The sequence below is a fragment of the Mustela putorius genome, unplaced genomic scaffold (assembly GCF_011764305.1).
Source record: "Mustela putorius furo isolate JIRA1106 unplaced genomic scaffold, ASM1176430v1.1 tig00003871_pilon_pilon_pilon, whole genome shotgun sequence".
Classification (NCBI taxonomy): Eukaryota; Metazoa; Chordata; class Mammalia; order Carnivora; family Mustelidae; genus Mustela; species Mustela putorius.
The window spans coordinates 2,744,477-2,763,418 of record NW_025422023.1 but is presented as its reverse complement, the minus strand read 5'-3'; the positions used below and the strand labels follow the sequence as shown (position 1 = coordinate 2,763,418).

General features: G+C 37.6%; 2 protein-coding genes across 14 annotated transcripts in view; one reads left to right on the top strand and one right to left on the bottom strand.

The window, feature by feature from the left end:
* The window catches only part of HPGDS (hematopoietic prostaglandin D synthase), a 30,672-nt gene extending 17,775 nt beyond the window's left edge, over positions 1-12,897 (top strand). For both annotated transcript variants that reach the window (XM_004756054.3, XM_004756053.3), the window contains exons 4-6: positions 166-275; positions 6,320-6,418; positions 10,142-12,897. In XM_004756054.3, the coding sequence (XP_004756111.1) occupies positions 166-275; positions 6,320-6,418; positions 10,142-10,306 (374 nt within the window). In that variant the 3' untranslated portion in view covers positions 10,307-12,897. The remainder of the gene's footprint in view (positions 1-165; positions 276-6,319; positions 6,419-10,141) is intronic.
* Positions 12,898-14,624: 1,727 nt separating this feature from the next.
* Positions 14,625-18,942, bottom strand: part of SMARCAD1 (SWI/SNF-related, matrix-associated actin-dependent regulator of chromatin, subfamily a, containing DEAD/H box 1) — a 77,239-nt gene continuing 72,921 nt past the window's right edge. For all 12 annotated transcript variants that reach the window (XM_013058031.2, XM_013058032.2, XM_004756059.3 and 9 more), the window contains one exon: positions 14,625-16,009. In XM_013058031.2, the coding sequence (XP_012913485.1) occupies positions 15,948-16,009 (62 nt within the window). In that variant the 3' untranslated portion in view covers positions 14,625-15,947. The remainder of the gene's footprint in view (positions 16,010-18,942) is intronic.

Sequence of the window (18,942 nt, the reverse complement as noted above, 5' to 3'; positions counted from 1 at the left end):
CAATGAGACTGGTTGGGCAGGGATGGAAGTTGGTCTTCACTGGATACAGTTTTATATTCTTCTGAATTTTTGAACCGTAAGAATATATTGTCTTTTAAGAAGTAAACATTTTAATATAGTAAATTAAATCCAGTGTATGGGCATAAAATGGTCTCTATTTTATAGATCTGGCTGGAAAAACAGAATTGGAACAATGTCAAGTTGATGCAATTGTGGACACATTGGACGATTTCATGTCACGTTTTCCTTGGGCAGAGAAAAAACAAGATATCAAAGTAATGTAATCAGTTTGTTATTACTACTATTAATCATATCTACTTGTGGGGTGTTTTAAAGTTTCTTTTTATCGGGCGTCTGGGTGGCTCAGTCAGTTGAGCATCGGCCTTCAGCCCAGGGACCCAGCCCTGTGTTGGGCTCCCTGTTCACTGGGGAGTCTGCTTCTCCCTCTTTCTCTGTCCCTCCTCCCGTTCGTGTTTGGTTGCTCTCTCCAATCAAAAAAAAATCTTTTACAGAAAAGGTTTCTTTTTACCAAAGTAAGACATACCTATAGTTTTAAAATATCCAATTATATTTAAAAATTTAGGAAAAAATAAGGTGATTCCCTGCTCTACCTCTTCACATTAACCCCTCCTCAGACACTTTTTAATACTTTTTTATTAACACTTTAAACTATTTCTTTAGGACATGTAAAGCTGGTTTTCTTTGATTCACTAATTTTAGTTTCTCTGGACTTATTATTATAGTAATAAGAATTTTTCTCTTATATAGTCATTGTCTCTGCTCCCCTTCTCCCAAACTCTTAATATAATGATATGAAAAAGTTTTGGCCAAATCGATATAATGTTAGCTTAGTATGCTAGGCAAATATCATACAGAACTGTCAGTAGTAGTATACTTTGATTTCATTTCCTTGCTCACTCTATCTCCTCAAAATTAGTAATGGCCTTTCCTTCATTTGCTTGTTTTTACGTTTATTGCTGAACCCTCCCACACCATCCAGTAGACAGACGGCCAATACAGCTTTCCACAAGGTCAATGGTATCAGATTACCCATTACGTCCACTGTTTTCTTGGAGAGATCTGGCCAAGATCTCCTCTTTTTTGCAGAGCTGTCTGGGTTTTCTACGCTTGAAGGCGGCTGCCCAATGACTGAGCCACTCAGGTGCCTCTCATAGTTTTCCTCTTTGGTTTGGTCTCCGTCTTTCTCCAGCAGTAAAACCATCCTTTAGAATCCATGATAAAGAATAGGAAAATTAAGAAGCTTGCCCAAAGCTCTCAGCAGATGGACAGGGTATGTTGATTTTGAGCAGTGCTAGGCCATTTGTGGAGTGTTTTCCCATATCACTATCTTTACTAGACTCTTTACTAGAAAGAGTATCTAGAGAAGACTTCCAGCCTTTTGCCTGGAAAGAACGATGTGTCTGCCAGTGTACTGGGAAACGATCAGCCAAGAGAGAGCTACAAGTCTCAGAACTTAGTGCTCAGTATGCATATATTCATTTCATCCCCTATTTTGAAAACATTATGAATATCAGCTCCCAACACACAGACCACCAATTTCCCCTCTCCAGCCTCCTGGATGGGGAAGAGGCATGTGTCAAGCAGTGAAAAACGAAGAGAGAACTCTTATGCTAAAACGACCTCTTCCGCAGCCTTCCGCCAGTCCTCACGTTATCCTCTCCCTTACCTCCTTACTCCCAATTCGATCCATCCTGCCTTTTCCTGAAACATTTGAGGGTTTTATGGGGTAGACAGTGTTGGTTTTCAGCTTTCCCTTTGCAGATACCAGTCATCCATTTGCTTTATAACTTTGAATTTTGTTTTCTCTTGTCTCCTCTCCTGTTTTCCACCTCTTTGTGGGTTCTGTCTTTTCAAAAATATATATTTACTGTGGTTTGGGGATGAACAAATCACACATGTGTGCCAAATCCATCATCTTTATCCAGAATTCTAAATAGACCTTGTAGGTTATGCTCCATTACCACCCCCTAGTGGTGTCCTGGGGGCATGCATCACAATCTGTATTTTAAAATCCATTTACTTCTCCAGGAGAACGTGTCGTGAGGGTAGTAATTATATCTGTACTGCTCACTCATGTCCCCACACCCACCCCTGTGCCTTTCACACCGCAGACACTACATACTTGTTGAACGACAGGCAGCAAGAGCTGATTTCTCCAACAGCATCTACAGATGCTGCTCTGGCCCCTTTACACCCGTGGCCTCAGCCAGTCCTCCCAATCCCTTCACTAGATACGCGCTTTCTATCATCATGCTTACTTTGCAGATGAAGAAACTGAGACTCAGAGTGGTTATGAAGTTGCCCAGACCCATGGCCTCATCACCTCTGCATACTTCCTTTTAAATTAGTGACTAATAACCAGAGCATGCCTTAGGGAGAAACTATTACCTTCCTTTTCCCAGATAAGGAAATTGAGGTTCATGTAGTAGAAGAAACCTGTCGAAGGTTATTTAGCTAGGAAGTGGTGCACAAGGAATCTGGATCTGAGCCACTCTGACTCAGTCTGCATGCTCTCAACCACTGGTTGTAAGGCCACAGTGCCAACAGCTGGTGAATACATATGTATGTGGTGTAGCTTAAGGCCGACAGCCGAAAGTTACAGCACAGAATGAATGGCAGTCTTATCAATTTGCTAAAATATATTTATGCTAAATACTAGTCATTTAATTAGGAACCTCTGATTTTAATGGAGATACTTGGAACAGAAAAGTAAGGTGTGTCACACACACACACACAAATATATGACTAACCAGAGCGAAGTCTAAGATAAAAGCTCAGCTTTGATATGGCAATATATTCGGGCTCTGGAGTCACACTGCCAAGCTTGAATTCTGATTCCCTTCTTACTAGTTGTCACATAACTACCCATCAATAGTTCAGATCCTTTGACTGTAAAGTAGAGATACCATAGAATCTACTTTGAAGTATGTTGGGAGGATTAAATGTTAGCATGAGTACCTATGACTAGGTTGAAAGTGTTCAACAAATATTAGATACTATAATTATATTGTCCAATATGTTAATAACTATTCATATATATAATTAATAGTGATTATATAGTTCACTGCTCATTGTTTTTCCTTTTGTCAGACATGGCATTTATTTTACACATCCTTATAAATGCAGAAACAAGTAGAGACATAATGTTCAATTTAGAAAAACGGATCTAAAGCTTTTTGTTTCACATGCTAAATGGCATGCTAAATGCCACCGATTGGCAGTCTATCAACTTATGGGATTGCGTTTTGCTATTTTGTACCCTTCTGTGGGTAAGCCTCCTATAATAGAGGCTACCTCCCAGAGGAAAATACTCTTTGAATGCTTATGATACCAGTAACACTCTACTTTTGTATTAGAGTAACACTGCTTTTACATGCCCATCTCGGAAAAAACAAAAACAACAACAACAAAAAAACAACACAGGACATAATCCAAGCTTATAAAAAAATCATATGGAGGGAGAACACGTTGCAGAAATAGTGCAGTTGGCTATATACTATCTGATTAATAAGGAGGGCCTGACTAGTATACAACTAGTAAACCCTCCATGGTTTTAGTACCTTTCTTCACCCAGCCTCCCTGTAGTGGGTCGCGTTGCTGCCACCTTGTGGTCAGATCAAATTTTTAAAAGCAGGATATTGGTAACAGTGAAGATGGATGGTGAACATACTTCTCTTATTATACGTGCCCTAAAAATCTATCACATACACATAATTATAAATTTTTCAGTATCGGTTGCTAGAAATTCCATTTCCAATTTAAAAAAATTAAAATTAATTTAGAGGCAAAAAAAAAGAAGGCAAAATATGTTTGTGGACACGGGTCACCCTGATAATCCTTGAATTTACCACTAGCGTTTCTCTGGTTATTCAACCTCTCTGTTTCAGTTTCCCCATCTAAAGACTGGGGCAGGCAGGATGATGGATAAGCAGGACCAAAGAAACACCAGTGACACATTTTCAATACTAAACGATTTTGGTAGTATGAATTTTAAAATGGTGCTTTGGAGAAACATAATTTCTCTGAAAGTCATTTGGTAGGATACTGTAGCAATGACTTCTCAGGTTGAAAAACCTCCTGACTTACAGCTCTCCGGAGGAAGAGGAAGGAAATTTCTGAGTCTACCGAGTGTAAGAGTGGCTAGCTAAGATTTATCAAGAAATGCAGGTTTTAAAAGTACATATCTGGAAAAAAGGATGTATAATCAAATTTCATCTTCTTTATGTTATTTTGGTGAGTACTCTTTAATACTAATAATTACATAAATACTAATAATTACATTGGTTAGTAATTCATATTAGATGAGATGAATCATTGGGATGATTCATCAAACATATAGAGAACCTGGGCTACAGAAGTCAATACAGAGAAAAGATTTTTATTTGGCATTGGGTATGCACAAGCATCTGTGTACGTGTACCTTAGGTGGTGGAAATGCACATTAGAAGAAGTAATAAAATATACAGGTGAGCACACAAATGTTTTGGGAATCTGTCTAGCAGCTACATCCTGTGCCATTCAACTCCATTCCATTTCTAGCTTGTCTAGGAGAGCCAAACTGGCCTTCACCTTCCCACCTGAGGCCGAGCTGAGCTGGGCTGTGGGAAGTACCACATGGATCCGGGCCCACTGCCTCTTTGCTCCCAAATGACGTGTAAGAACTCACACTGTTTTGTTTTAAACTATGAACATATTAAACATAGAAAAAGAACCTTATGAATGTAGGTTGTATAGAACAGTGGAAAGAATATAAATCAAAATAATAACAAGCTTCCCAAGTCTCAGTGTGTAAAATCAGGCAAATGTATGTAAATATGTAATGATTTTTTTGGTAAACTCTGTTCTATAAACCAGGCATTATGTGGCAGTAATCTCTATTACCTAGCTAGGATATAGTAATAACAGAAAGTAAATCAGCATATTGGTGAGGCAACTATCCACTACCCGACTTGCCTTAATAAAGGCTGGATTTTATTATAGGTCATTTCTCATTATTAATAAATAATATATATTCACATATTTTACGATATTTTTGAGTTTGGCTTACATTTCATATCCAAGACACACACCAGCCAGAATTTTCATATATAAATGACAGTTCTTACAAAGAAAGAGGTCATGAATAAATTGTCTTCCAGAGATTTGAGGAAAAACACAATTTTTAAAAATGGATATATCTATTAATTTTTCCCTTCTAAGGATATTTGGTTTATGTTACCTTATATAATATATCAAAAGAGGGCACCTAGTTGATGATTTTTGTAGATGATACTCAAGGCAGACAAACCTCATATTAAGGCACAATGTCAAGCCAACAAGAAAAGATCCATAAAGCCTGAGAGCACAAGGAGTCATTACAGAGATGATTTCTGTTACGTGCGGTGGTGCGGTAAAAGACCGCCAAACTGAAGGAGCCTACCCTTACAAAGTAAAATTAATTTCTATACCCTCAGTTATATTATTTCAATTCAAAGAGAGTGAGGAGGGGCGCCTGGGTGGCTCAGTGGGTTAAGCCGCTGCCTTTGGCTCAGGTCATGATCTCAGGGTCCTGGGATCGAGTCCCACATCGGGCTCTCTGCTCAGCAGGGAGCCTGCTTCCCTCTCTCTCTCTGCCTGCCTCTCTGCCTACTTGTGATCTCTGTCTGTCAAATAAATAAATAAAATCTTTAAAAAAAAAAAACAAAGAGAGTGAGGATAATTTTGGAAGTGTAAAAACATAATGGAATCATTTTTTCTTAATAAACATTAAGATAGAAATCATGAAAACACTTTGTGGGTGAAATATTTGGCCATTATATACAAAGAAACTGTAAGCAGTGGTCACAAAAGTATTTTTTAATCCATGAGCAACACACAGGTGACTAAGTATAAAGAATCAGACCTCATTCTCCATAATAACATACATTTGGGGGAAAAAAACAACCAACAGCCAAGAACACATAGCTACTTCTCTTTCTTTCTGAATTCATGTAGGAGAATAAAGATGGAAAAATCTACTGCCTTTTCGTTCTTTTTTTTTTAGTGAGAATTCTATTTTTTTTAAATTTTATTTATTTATTTGTCAGACAGAGAGAGAGCACAAGCAGGGACAGCAGCAGGTACAGGGAGAGGCAGGCTCCTGGTTTAGCAGGGAGCCGGATGTGGGGCTCAATCCCAGGACCTTGAAATCATGACCTGAACAGAAGGCAGACGCTTAGCCAACTGAGCCACCCAGGCCTCCCTCTACTTCCTTTTCAAATCATCGTGTTATTTTTTTCCCCTAGTATCCTTAAAGTGATCTTTCTTCTTCCTCTCCTAGAATCAGATGTTTAATGAGCTACTTACATATGATGGACCTCATCTGCTGCAAGATTTGGATGCATACTTAGGGGAAAAGGAGTGGCTTGTTGGTAACTCTGTGAGTATGTTTTACAGTCTTAAAAAAATACAAGTATAGACACATACACATACATATAACCAAAAACTTACAAAGACTCATGGAGGAAAAACAAGTTACCCATAAGGAAGGATTAGATAGCAGGGATAAAACCTAAACCTCTTTGAATAAACCTGTTTTGGTGGACTTAATTTTGGAACTATGAACTAAAATAGTTTATATAATTACATAAAAGCAACAACAGAAGTATTTTGAAAAGCTAACACTGCAAAGTGAAGCAAATGAACCTATGCTAAAATTGATGCACGAAGTGTGTAGAGAAGTACCTATTACTCAATTAGTGAGGGGAACCGTTTCAAGAAAATCATCTTAAAACACAGTAATTTCACTATACATCTTATATTCTCTCAGAACCAACAATATAGAAAACTTATACCATTTTTAGTAGAGGCATACATCGGAGAGAGATTATGGGTTCTGTTTCAGACCACACATGAAATGGATTTTTTTCTCAGTATATATAAAAGTTATGTTTACATGATACTGTGATCTGTTAAGTGTGCAATGGCATTATGTGTAAAAAAATGTACATATCTTAATATAAAAATACTTTATTGCTAAAAAATGTTATCATCATCTGAGCTTTCAGAGTTGTAATCACTGATTACAGATTACCATAATGAAAGTTTGAAATATTCCAAGAATTGCAAAAATGTGACACAGAGACACAAAGTGAGCAAATGCGGTTGGAAAAATAGAGCCGACAGATTTGCTTAACACAGGGTGCCACAAGCATTTGTAAAAGATGCAGCATCAGCGACGTGCAATAAAGCAAAGTGGAATAAACAGGGTATTCTGGGAATTCTATTCTTGGTGGTACTAGGTACAGTCATATTGCTTTATTAGTATTTCTGATATTGGTATAATAGGGTAAATCAGTAAGAAAATATGTAGATGTCACTGAGAAGTAGGATCTTCAGAATGAGAGAAAGAATATAGATGTAAGGTCAGTGAGGTTAAGTAAACATCCTATTCCTGAACATGAACTCTCTCTCTATATATATATAATTAAGGTCATGATGTACTGACTGTATCTTAAGATAAAGAAAAGAGCAACTTGTATCTCTTTTTCTTGAAACAATGACCAACCCTGTTGTCCTGGGCACCCCTAGGACTCAAAATCTGGCCTCTATTAAAAGGAACTGGGGCTTCTTGGAGAAATGTCTTGTTCTCAGTTTGGGACAGGAAATCTAGGAGATGAGCTGGAAGTACCTTATATCAAAGCAAATAAATTATCAAAGACAACTGAACTGGGGACTCAAAAGTCAACTTGAAGAGGCTTCCACTGGTTTAATATGGGACAATTCAAGTTTCGCTAAGAATACTAACAGCAGGGACGCCTGGGTGGCTCAGTTGGTTAAGCAGCTGCCTTTGGCTCAGGTCATGATCCCAGCGTCCTGGGATCGAGTCCCACATCGGGCTCCTTGCTCCGCAGGGAGCCTGCTTCTCCCTCTGACTCTGCCTTCCACTCTGCCTGTGCTCGCTCTCACTCGCTCTCTCTCTGATAAATAAATAAAATCTTTAAAAAAAAAAAAAAGAAAAGAATACTAACAGCAGTGGATTGAAACAAATCAAAATGAATGAATCCATGAGTTGATGGTGTCCCCTCCTATCACCACAACCAAACACAAACACTTACATGCAAAACCCCAAACGAAACAGAACTTCATTGCTTACTTTTGGAAGATGACATGGAGCAACTTATTACTCTGAAAACTGTTTTTTAGAAAGTTGCGAGGTTGGAATGAAGAATTTATCTTGCCTTTCTGATTTATGCCCATTGTATCTCAAGATACAAACTGAAGGGCAAAGTTCCTCTTCATATAAGTATTCCAGTTAGTAAGTAAAAAGGGGACATTTAAATCAACTATCACCATTTTCCAACCCCTGATGGTTGGAACAGACTGAGGTATTGATTAATAATTGTTAATATCACAAAAAAAAAAAAAAAAAAACAAACAAAAGAAAAAACAAGACAACCAGCTATTACAACCCTGGTGCTGAGAGAGAGGAGCACACTTCCACCTATGGAGTCCTGACAAATACTCACATCTGAACATGACTCAGATGCTGTGGTAGGCTGGCGTCTGTGCCTTCAAGGACCTGCATTCTTGGGAGACAAGACACAGACTGCTTTGGGCAGCACTCTTGTGACTTATTCTCTTCATGGTCTGTTGAGTCCTTCTGGGTGACACAGATGCTTACCTATCACATCTCTATTCTCAACTTTCAATCTAATCACATGCCTCTTCATTTCCTCCCATTGATTCCCCAAAATAGACTTTCCTAAAAGGTTCCTCTCCCTTCCCTATTGAGTGGACAATTTCTAAGGACTTAAAAATTTCCCCCTTATTTTCCATAAAGATTCTTTTGTAAACTACCTCCTGACCCCATCTCTTAGCACTCTCTCCCTTCCTCAGTGTTTCACACACACTGGTGTTTTGTTTGTTCCTCCGACACACATCTTGCTCCCACTAAAGCGCCTTTTTACTCAATGTTCCCTCTGCCTAGGCGGCTTCATCTGCAGACCACTGCCTGTCTGGATCCTGTTCTCATTTAAGCCTTGGTTTAAATGTCACATGTTAGAGGTCTTCCCTCTATGACCACCTGAGTCCTTCCGATCACTTCACTTTTTCTTCATCATCCCTACCAGTTTACAAATGTTTGTCTCCTGCTTCTAAAACAAAGGTGCACCCAGCAAAGGGCCTGTGTCCCTTCTTGCTCTCCAGTCCAGCCCAGCACATAGACCTGCATATTGCACACTGCAGGTACACCATAAATTTGTGCTGACTGTACTCTGAATCCTCGAACCCATAAATTCTGGTTGACAGGTGTTTAGTTGGCAGGTTCATAAATCACTAGCAATTAGCATTATTAAGTTCCATACAAAAATAAAATTACGGATAGCCCACATTTAAACTCCACACTTTGATGGGTATTCATCATCTGGAGTCAAAGTAATGTCAGCCAGATTAGTTTCTAGTCACAAAGGAAGAAAACAAGTGTACAAAGAAAAGCGTACAAGGGTAGGACCAGGCTGTCATCACACTGGGGATCCACGAATGCTCAGACCCCATGTCTTCCGAGGTGATGCAATATAATGTGTTAGTCAAGAATATTTAACTTACAACTATCAACTCTCCCAGGATAACTTGCACTCTATCCCTTTATACTCTGCAAAAGAAAGGAACAAGGTAAATAATATGAAATACAAAAATCCTGAAGACAGGGCGTTCTTCAGGACTAGTGTGAGGTCTTTAGTAAAAGGGAGTTAAAGGGTGTAACCAGACAAAATGCATGTTCTGGAATGGATTCTGCTTTGTTCTCTAAAAGACATTTTTGGAACAGATGAAAAAGTATTGGCTAGGTATTAGATAACAATGTATTGTCATGGAGAGGCAGAGATTGAGTCAAGTTACATGAGTATGTAAGATCTCATTTTAGCGTGCACGCACATGCGCGCACACACACGTGCACAGACATAAGCACAATACCATTATACATAGGTGTTAATGTAGCAACCTCCAGGTATTGGGAGCATGGTGTGATCTGTAGTTTTCTATCATATATGCATTCCACTTTCGTATTATTGGGTAATTTTGAATTAAAAAGCAAGTATCCTTGATTTTAAAATTATGCTAGACTTTTATGTTCAAATGGTAATTTTTGTTTCCTTTCAACTAGGTAACTTGGGCAGATTTCTACTGGGAAATTTGCAGTACCACACTTTTGGTCTTTAAACCTGACTTGCTGGACATCCATCCCAGGTTGGTAACATTACGGAAGAAAGTTCAAGCCATTCCTGCCATTGCTGACTGGATACAACGAAGGCCGCAAACCAAACTCTAGGTGATCCGAGCTACCTCTAAGCTTTATTGTTCTTCGCAGCATGGCTTCCATCAGATGAGAAGCTACCTCAGCCTGCCATGTAATCTACACTCTCCCCTCCCCGGACTCACCAAGTCTCTCAATTTTGCCATATTCTGCTTTAAAAAAAAAAAAAAAGGAAAAAGAGGGGGGTGAAGGGCATTTACTTCCAAGCATCCTATTTTTCCCCTTTCCCTTAGAATAATTTCACATCATTTACAACTGAGGAAAAAGTTTACAATACAGGCAGGGCTCACATTTCATGGGCTTTGACATGCATGGATTTCAGTCACAATTGTTAAGGAACATACACATTTTCCCTCCCGAAGTGGTTTGGACTTAAGCTAGAATTGCATGAAGTATTAACTTTGCTGCTAGCTCCGTGGTCCACAAGTCACTGTATAAATAATAGATGCCCGTCATGACCAGTGACCATCACATCACCTCTTTGAAAGTCTGTTAAGGATTGGTCACCACACACCTGTCACTCAGCAGCAGCAGTGTGTAGCTGCCTTGCCTGCTTGCTTCTCAGTGATAAACCCATTCAGAATTTTTTATAAAGTGGATCACTGAAAAAGGGAACTCATCAACAAAGAGGAAAGTACAATAAAGAAGTGAAAAGTGACCACGCTGGAGCCAAATTCAAACCACACAAAAATGGCAAGAGTGGACAGCTGCAAGTCAAGGGGCTCCAGAGATGCAGTGGAAGAACTTGGCAAGCTTATTGACAGAAATGAGGAAAATGGCTGTGACAGAAGTGATGTTCCAGAAGAAGTGAGACTGCCACAGAGTTTCACGTTAAGAGAACAGAGATCAAAAGAATGAGAAGCCAAGCCACAGAAAATATTTGCAAAGACGTATCTGATATAGGACTATACCCCAAATAGACAAAGAATCCAAAATGAACCCAGTTACAAAACAGACCAAGGATCTGAACAGACACCTCATTGAAGATATACACATGGTAAATAAGCATGAAAAGATGCTCAACATCGTGTTACCAGGGAAATGCAAATAAAAGTGAGTTACCATTACATACCTATAAAGAATAGCAAAATTTCAAAACACGGACACCACCAAATGCTGGTAAGGATGTGAAACAAAATGAACTTTTATTCACTGCTGACAGCAAAGACGCCTTGGAGAGTTTGGTAGCTTCTTATAAAACTAAACCCACTCTTGCGATATGATCCAGCAATTACGCTCTTTAGTACTTACCCAAAGGAGGTGAGAACTTAAAGCCACACAAAAATCTGCACATGGATGTTTGTGGCAACTTTATTGATAACTGCCAAAACTAAGAAGTAAGCAAGATGCCCTTCTACAGTGAGTTGGTTAAGCAAACTGTGGTGTTCCAAATAAGGAAATATTATTTAGCACTTAAAATAAATGAGCTATCAAGCCATGAAAAGACAGAGGAAACGCAAGTGCAGATTACTAAATGAAAGAAGTCAATCTGAAAAAGCTACAAACCGTGATTTCAGCTACAGAACACTCTGGAAAAGGCAAAACTATGGAAACAGTAAGACCAGAGGTTGTGAGGGGTGAATTGGGAAGGAGGGTTGAACAGGTTGAGTATAGATAATTTTTTGGCAGTATAACTATTTTGCATACTGTAATAGATTTGTTAAACCCACAGAATGTACAAGACAAATAGCAAACCCTAATGCAAACTATAGACTTTGGGTGATTATTACGTGTCAGTGCAGATTCACTGACTTTAACAAATGTACCATTCTGGAATGCAGTTGTTGATAGTGAGTGAGGATGAACTTGTGTGGTGGCAGGGACATATGGGAATTCACTTTCTGCTCAATTTTGCTGTGAACCCAAAACAACTCTAAAAAATAAAGCCTATTAAAAAAGAAAAAAGCAGGGATCCTTCATGACACTGGAAATGCAACAAAGTGCTGGAAGGTGATCCAAGCTTAGAATGATGATGATCTGCCAAGGTATAAAAAGAATGCTCACTTGCAATCATACATGAAGGTATTATTAAAACCATTCTTAATACATTCTTTAATACACATTATCAGTTTCTTTTACTAAAATTAGTTTTACTACTTTTTTCATTTACAACGAACAATGTTTTTAATGTGTTGAGAAAATAATTTAAACGTCATAGAACATCTTCTCCAATGATTAGGATTATTTTGCACAATTTCAACCTGCAGTCATTATTGTGGTCCCACACTACCATGGAAAGCTAGAACTGCCCATATAAACAAACCATTTAAATAGAAATCTTCCAAGTAACTACAGATTATCCCTCAACCCGTTTTAAACCATAATTGTAGCACTGGAATATATTTTAGTTCAATGTGCATGTTAATATTAATACTGGATTGTCTAATCTTAGTAGGTCATGTTATATACAGAAACAGAAAAATGCAGTAGATGACATATACATGAAATGCAGGACAGAGGAAGGAGAACATGGTTAAGAAGCCAGAAATGGGGAGAGGGTATAGGGGAAGAAAGGGAAAAAAAAAAAAAAAAAAAAGGAAAGCTGGACTAAGTATGATTTTGTTTAAGGTGCTTCTTTCATCTCACCGATGTTCTATGAAATAGGAGAAAAGATGATTATACATAAAAACATACTATAGGGACGCCGGTGGCTCAGTTGCTTCACCTGCTGCCTTCGGCTCAGTTCTTGATCCCAGCATCCTGGGATCGAGTCCCACATCAGGCTCTTTGATCAACAGGGAGCCTGCTTCTCCCTCTGCCTCTGCCTGCCACTCTGCCTGCTTGTGCTCTCTCTCTCTCCCTCTCTCTGACAAATAAATAAATAAAATCTTTTAAAAAAACAAACTATAGTTCCCAAATGACTTACTTCCTTGGATCACATTTTTGTATCGCTAGTGGAGGTTAATAAATGATAACAGGTTATAAGTGAATCTCACTGCAAAATACTGTATCATGTTATCAAGGCAATTTAAAGAAAAAAATTATCTTTCACAAAAGAAATTCAAATAATATTCCAGGTAATGAAGGTAGTAACTTTTCTTTCCTCTTACGCATGTTCATTTTCTGCCATAAAATTACATTCTGACAAGTTTTAATGAAAATGGAATTTAGAGAAAGTGAGAACTACCATGCTTATCTAACATGAAAATTCACAACATCAGTCCTGGTTGTTTACACAAATCGTAATTCAAATATAAAATGCAATCACACAGCAGGTTTCCTAAGGAAGTATTTCATTTCAATCATAGCATCATCATCAACCTTTAGGTCATCTTTTTTTACTGAAGGGACAACACATTCCATTATCCCATCCTGTACCCAAAATAAACGGCTCCTTGCTGAGAGAGAACATGCATGAATCAGAGTTGCAGACTGTAATCAGAAAACACACAATCTGGGAAGAAAGAGTTAAAAGAATTGCTTAATTTTATGGACATTTAAGTGTCTTGCTTAGGGCCACACAAATGCAAACCAAATCCAATACTCCTATCTAACCCCTATACATTAACACCAACAGTCAGAAACAAGAGTAGTTAAAGTTGCAATATAAGTATCTACTGGTATAAAGCTACAAGTCTATGAGGTCAGAAATATAGTTATGAAATACATAAGGCAAATGTCTTCTACCTCTTTGTAAGTTATATTAAAAAATAGAAGTTGCTTCAGTTGGTCAAGATGAAATTCCAACTATGGCTTCACATGCTCTTTACCACTGGTAATGGATTATGATGTTCAACGAACATGAGTCCAGTGAAAAGACTAATGGGAATATATCCTAAGTAATAAATTCCAGTTTATTGAGAAACAGACAATATTAAGCACAAACAATCTCATTTGAACTCAATATTGTGTTTAGGAGAGTTAGAAACTATTAAAAAGGGTGTGAAAATACAACTTATGATCACAAATATTTTTATTAAGCCCAAGACATAATAGAACATTACAGGGAGAACACAACCACATCTCAGTAAAGATAATATGGACTTAATAACATCAAAAGAACAGCCTATCCCTAAAGACACATTATTACAGAAAAGTTACGAGATTTTGAAAGGTAGTATATCCAAGAATCCAAAAGATTTGGGTCCTGCGATGTAGGAGGAGGTAGTAATATTTGTAGATTCCTTCTAGCCCCATTATACTAAAATATATCCATTATATCCAATATACCTTCAAGATTGGGTAAATCTACTGAATCATGTTCAGAGTTTATAGTATCTGAAGATTGCTGTGAGAGCTTCATTACTCTTCTAATTCCAGAGGATTATATGACCTTAGCATCTGAGCAAGTCAGGATGCCTTGAAAATACAATCTCCAAAATTAACAAGTCTATGATTTATAAATAAGTTTATTTATAATGATATTTACATAATAAAAACAAAACACATGAAACTCACAAGTTATACAAAGAAACTGATGTATAATAAAAACAGCAAGATAGACTGACAGGCAAAAATTTAAAGAAAGATTTAATAAAGAGTTAAATATCAAATAGACACTTTACTTCTTCTAAATTTCACTTTGTCACCCACACTGAATTGAATTGAACAATGGCTCTCTCTTCAGGAGGTCCTGTACTGGAAATTCTGGAAACTGTTAAATTATATTTTGAGAAGTGTTTAAAGTTAATGACCTATTTCCATGCAGTACCTAACGCTGCCTTAATACGAAGTCACATTCAGTCTGCTTTGACGTGAAATTGCCTGTTAACCTGTTCTGCCAGGCTAGACAAATGTTACCCACATTGTGCTGATACGTGGCAAGAATAAACTACTATTTAGAGAGTAAAGAGAACTGGAGCAGAAGTGACTGGGCAACAGTTTCAAGAGAAGCAAAAGCCAGGAGAGGGAAAGTAATGAAAACATGCACAAGAATAGGCAGAGTAATAAGCACAATTAGTGCAGTGGGGAAATGAACAGAAGGAATTAATCCATGGAGCAAGGGATTAATCCATGAACCAAGGGCTTCTTCGTTACTATCACTGGAAAACAACTTAGTGCCTAGCCAAACAAATTTGTTTTAACAGAAGTACTTGGAAGGACCTGGGGGTGTTAGTAAATGGAATGCCACCTTTAAATTCAGGTTGAGTTCTTGTTGACAGTGGTGAACATCTGCTTCAAATAGCAATAAAATGAAAGCTATATAATCTATACAGCTGCATCCTTTAAACTAACAAAACAAGAATTTCAAATGAGACAAGGAAAAACAAGACATAAGCATTGTCAAATAAGGCACATGTAAAAATCTACACACATTATCCAGTGAAAGACAATATATATATATTTGGAGGTAGAAATAATTACAAAAATACTGACATTTCTAAAGCATTAGCATATTTGTTACAAACAATCACCAACTAATCCCCATTCAGAAAACTGTTTTGTAAAATGATTATTCAACATCTTCAGGACTACATATTTGTGTGGGTTTTTTTTTTTCTTTTTTTTTCTGTTTTGTTTTTTTTTGAAATTTCACATGTGAGCATCTGGAGAATTCAGTTAGTGGCAAAAAAGTTGTCCATACTATGAGAAATGTAATATGGAAATTATAAAAAGTTATAAATGTTCATAAACCCCATGGTCATCATAATGTAAATGTCCTTGAGTGCACCAAGTTGATATTTCCTCATCAATTAGGAATTCACAATTCTTAATTTCACAGGCCCATTGACGTTTTTAGTAATGTGGCTATATCTGCTGGCATACTCCCTTCGTCACCTGCAGGTCAGAAAGGGGCATTAAAAGTTTAATAAAAATATTTTATGAAATATATTTTCTCTAACTTCGGTGAATTCCTAAATCATCTTTCAAAGCCCAGTTTGCTTCAACATCACTCCTTGTTAAAAACCTTCATGAGGGGTGCCTGGGTGGTATAGTTCGTTAAAGCCCTGACTCTGGGTTCTGCCTTAGGTCCAAATCTCAGGGTCTTGACACTGAGCCCTTTGAGGCACTCTGCACTCAGATCGGAATCTGCTTAAGATTCCCTCTCTATGCCCCTCCCCACTGTGCATGCTCTCTCTCTCTCTAAATAAATCTAAAACAAAGCAAAACATAACAACCTTTGCAATTCCCTACAGATGTTTAGGGCTATTTCCTCTGTGCTTATGTTCATATTGCCAGCACAGTACTCTAGAGGCTAGGTTTCTGAGCTGACAGAAATATATAAAGACAGGCACATATTAGTTTGGATCGTATTCTATTCATATAGCACACAGTATTTACTACTCAGGTTTACTCGATAAAAACGTTTATGCAACAAATTGAATAGTGAAGACAAAGACAACCAAACAGAAATCATTCACCTACACCCTTACTTTCAATCCAAAGATACGATCACTTAGACTTAACTGGCACATCTAAACAAGATTATGAATAAGGCATACCAGCGGAAGATTAAAGTGCCCACTGTAAATAACCTTCTCCCAAGGTTTGCCCCGTATTTCAATTAAATCAGACTCCAGTATCTAGACACTTATGAAAGAAGCATTCCAGATTTTTTTTTATTTTTTAAGATTTGTTCATCTGAGACAGAGAGCATGCACTCCCAAGTGAAGGGAGAGAGACTCTCAAGCAGACTCCCCACTGAGCATGCAGCCCAACATGGGGCTCAGTCCCACGACCCATGAGATCATGACCTGAGCTGAAACCAAGAGCCAGATGTTCAACCGACTGAGCCGCCCAGGTGCCCCCAGGCTTTTTCTAAAGTGAGAAAACTGAAATCTTGTGTCAGTTAATCACTCAAGACTATTTAGAGATGAGCTGATATATTAGTTTATAGTGACAATGATATAGTTGACAATTCATAAATATTTGTACATTCATAGCAATGAGTAATTTCATAATTAGATGTGGCTAAATACAACCAAACTAACAACTTTTCCCTGCCATACATACACACCCCAATTATAATCTAAAATTATGAGTACTTTATCTACTCTTCTTTCATTTAAAAACATGTGCACAGAAACACAGACTATTCCATAAACCCTCAAGTTCACAGACACCCTTGTCTTGAGGTTCATCCACAGACTTAATAGCCCATGAAATTTAACTTGAAACTTGTCCTCCAGAAGACAGTAAGACAAGAAAGCAGAAATGTAAGACAAGACTGTACAAGATTCAGTATTCTGGGAAGGGAGGGAGAGGTGGAAAGAAGGAAAAAGGGGTAAGGAGACTCAGATTCTAAGTTTGAAGATGCTAAAGATACAATGCAATAAAATGCAGTGTGTGAAATCTGGATTTTTTTTTTTTTGAAGCTATAAAAGACATTGGGGATAATTGGGAAAACGTAATATTTGAAAATTATTGTTAATTTTCTTGGATGTAATGATGGTATTGTAGCAAATTAAAGGCAATGATAAATATTTAGGATGACATGTCATGTCAATAACTGATTGAAATGGCTGAGAAAAAAAGGTAGATGAAGCAAAATGTTTAGAACTGCTAAATTCACTTATACTTTCAACATCTCTGCTAGAAAATTTCCATTATTAAAAGTTTTAAAAGGTAGAAAATCTATTAATATAATCACATTAAGAGATTAAAGAAAAATAACACATGCCCAAACCACAATCCTTATTCTTTTTTTTTTTTTTTAAAGATTTTATTTCTTTATTTGACAGAGGGAGAGATCAAGTAGGCAGAGAGGCAGGCAGAGAGAGTAGGCCCCCTCTTGAGCAGAGAGCCCAATGTGGGGCTCGATCCCAGGACCCAGGGATCATGACCTGAGCTAAAGACAGAGGCTTTAATCCACTGCGCCACCCAGGTGCCCCAGTCCTTATTCTAAAGCAGTGGTTCTCTGACTTTAGCATGTATCAGAACCACAGTAAGATTACCAAGTTCCATTCCCAATTTCTGACTCAACAGGGATGGAGTTGGGCTTGGGAATTTGCATCTCAAGGCAATTTCCCAGGTGATGTTGTTGCTGTTGGCCCAGGGACTGCACTTTGAGAACCACTAAGGCAAGCTCTAGAAACACAAAAATCTGACAAGCGTTTCTGAGAGAAATCATGGCACTTTTCTTTCATAGTTTCATGGAGCGGGGCGGCAAGATTGTTAACATAAAGCACAGATATACTCAATTACAAATATACTTTTCGTTTACAGTGGAAAAGATCTTCGCTGTGAGAGATGAAAAGGGTACATGCACGCTCATTAGGTCAGTGCCTAATCATTTAAATGAAACCAAAAGCAAAGATGACAAAATCATCATAATTAAAAAATAAGGACATTATTGTACTCTTAGCCTACCAAAAAAAAAAAAACACCAGAAAAAACTGATAAAAATAGCTTTAACAAGACAGAGGAAAATTTCCTACAGAAAAAAAAGCGTATTAAATGGGAGAATGATTCTTTATAACTAAACACTTTAGAGGTAAGAGTCTAAAAGCATAGCTGAAATAAACTGCTATTTTAAAGGATACTTGATGTGAACATAACAGGTTAAAATTTTAGACCAAACAACTTTACATAAATACAAATAATTTACGTGAATTATGACTAGATACGGACATACACTGGGCTTATCTGAAATACCATTAAAATGCCATGGAAAAAAGAAATTAGGGGCACTATACAAAAGAGAAAGAAGAAAAAGACAATAGTGAAGAGAGAGCTGTCAACAAATTTGGGGAGATGAAAAGCAAATAGAA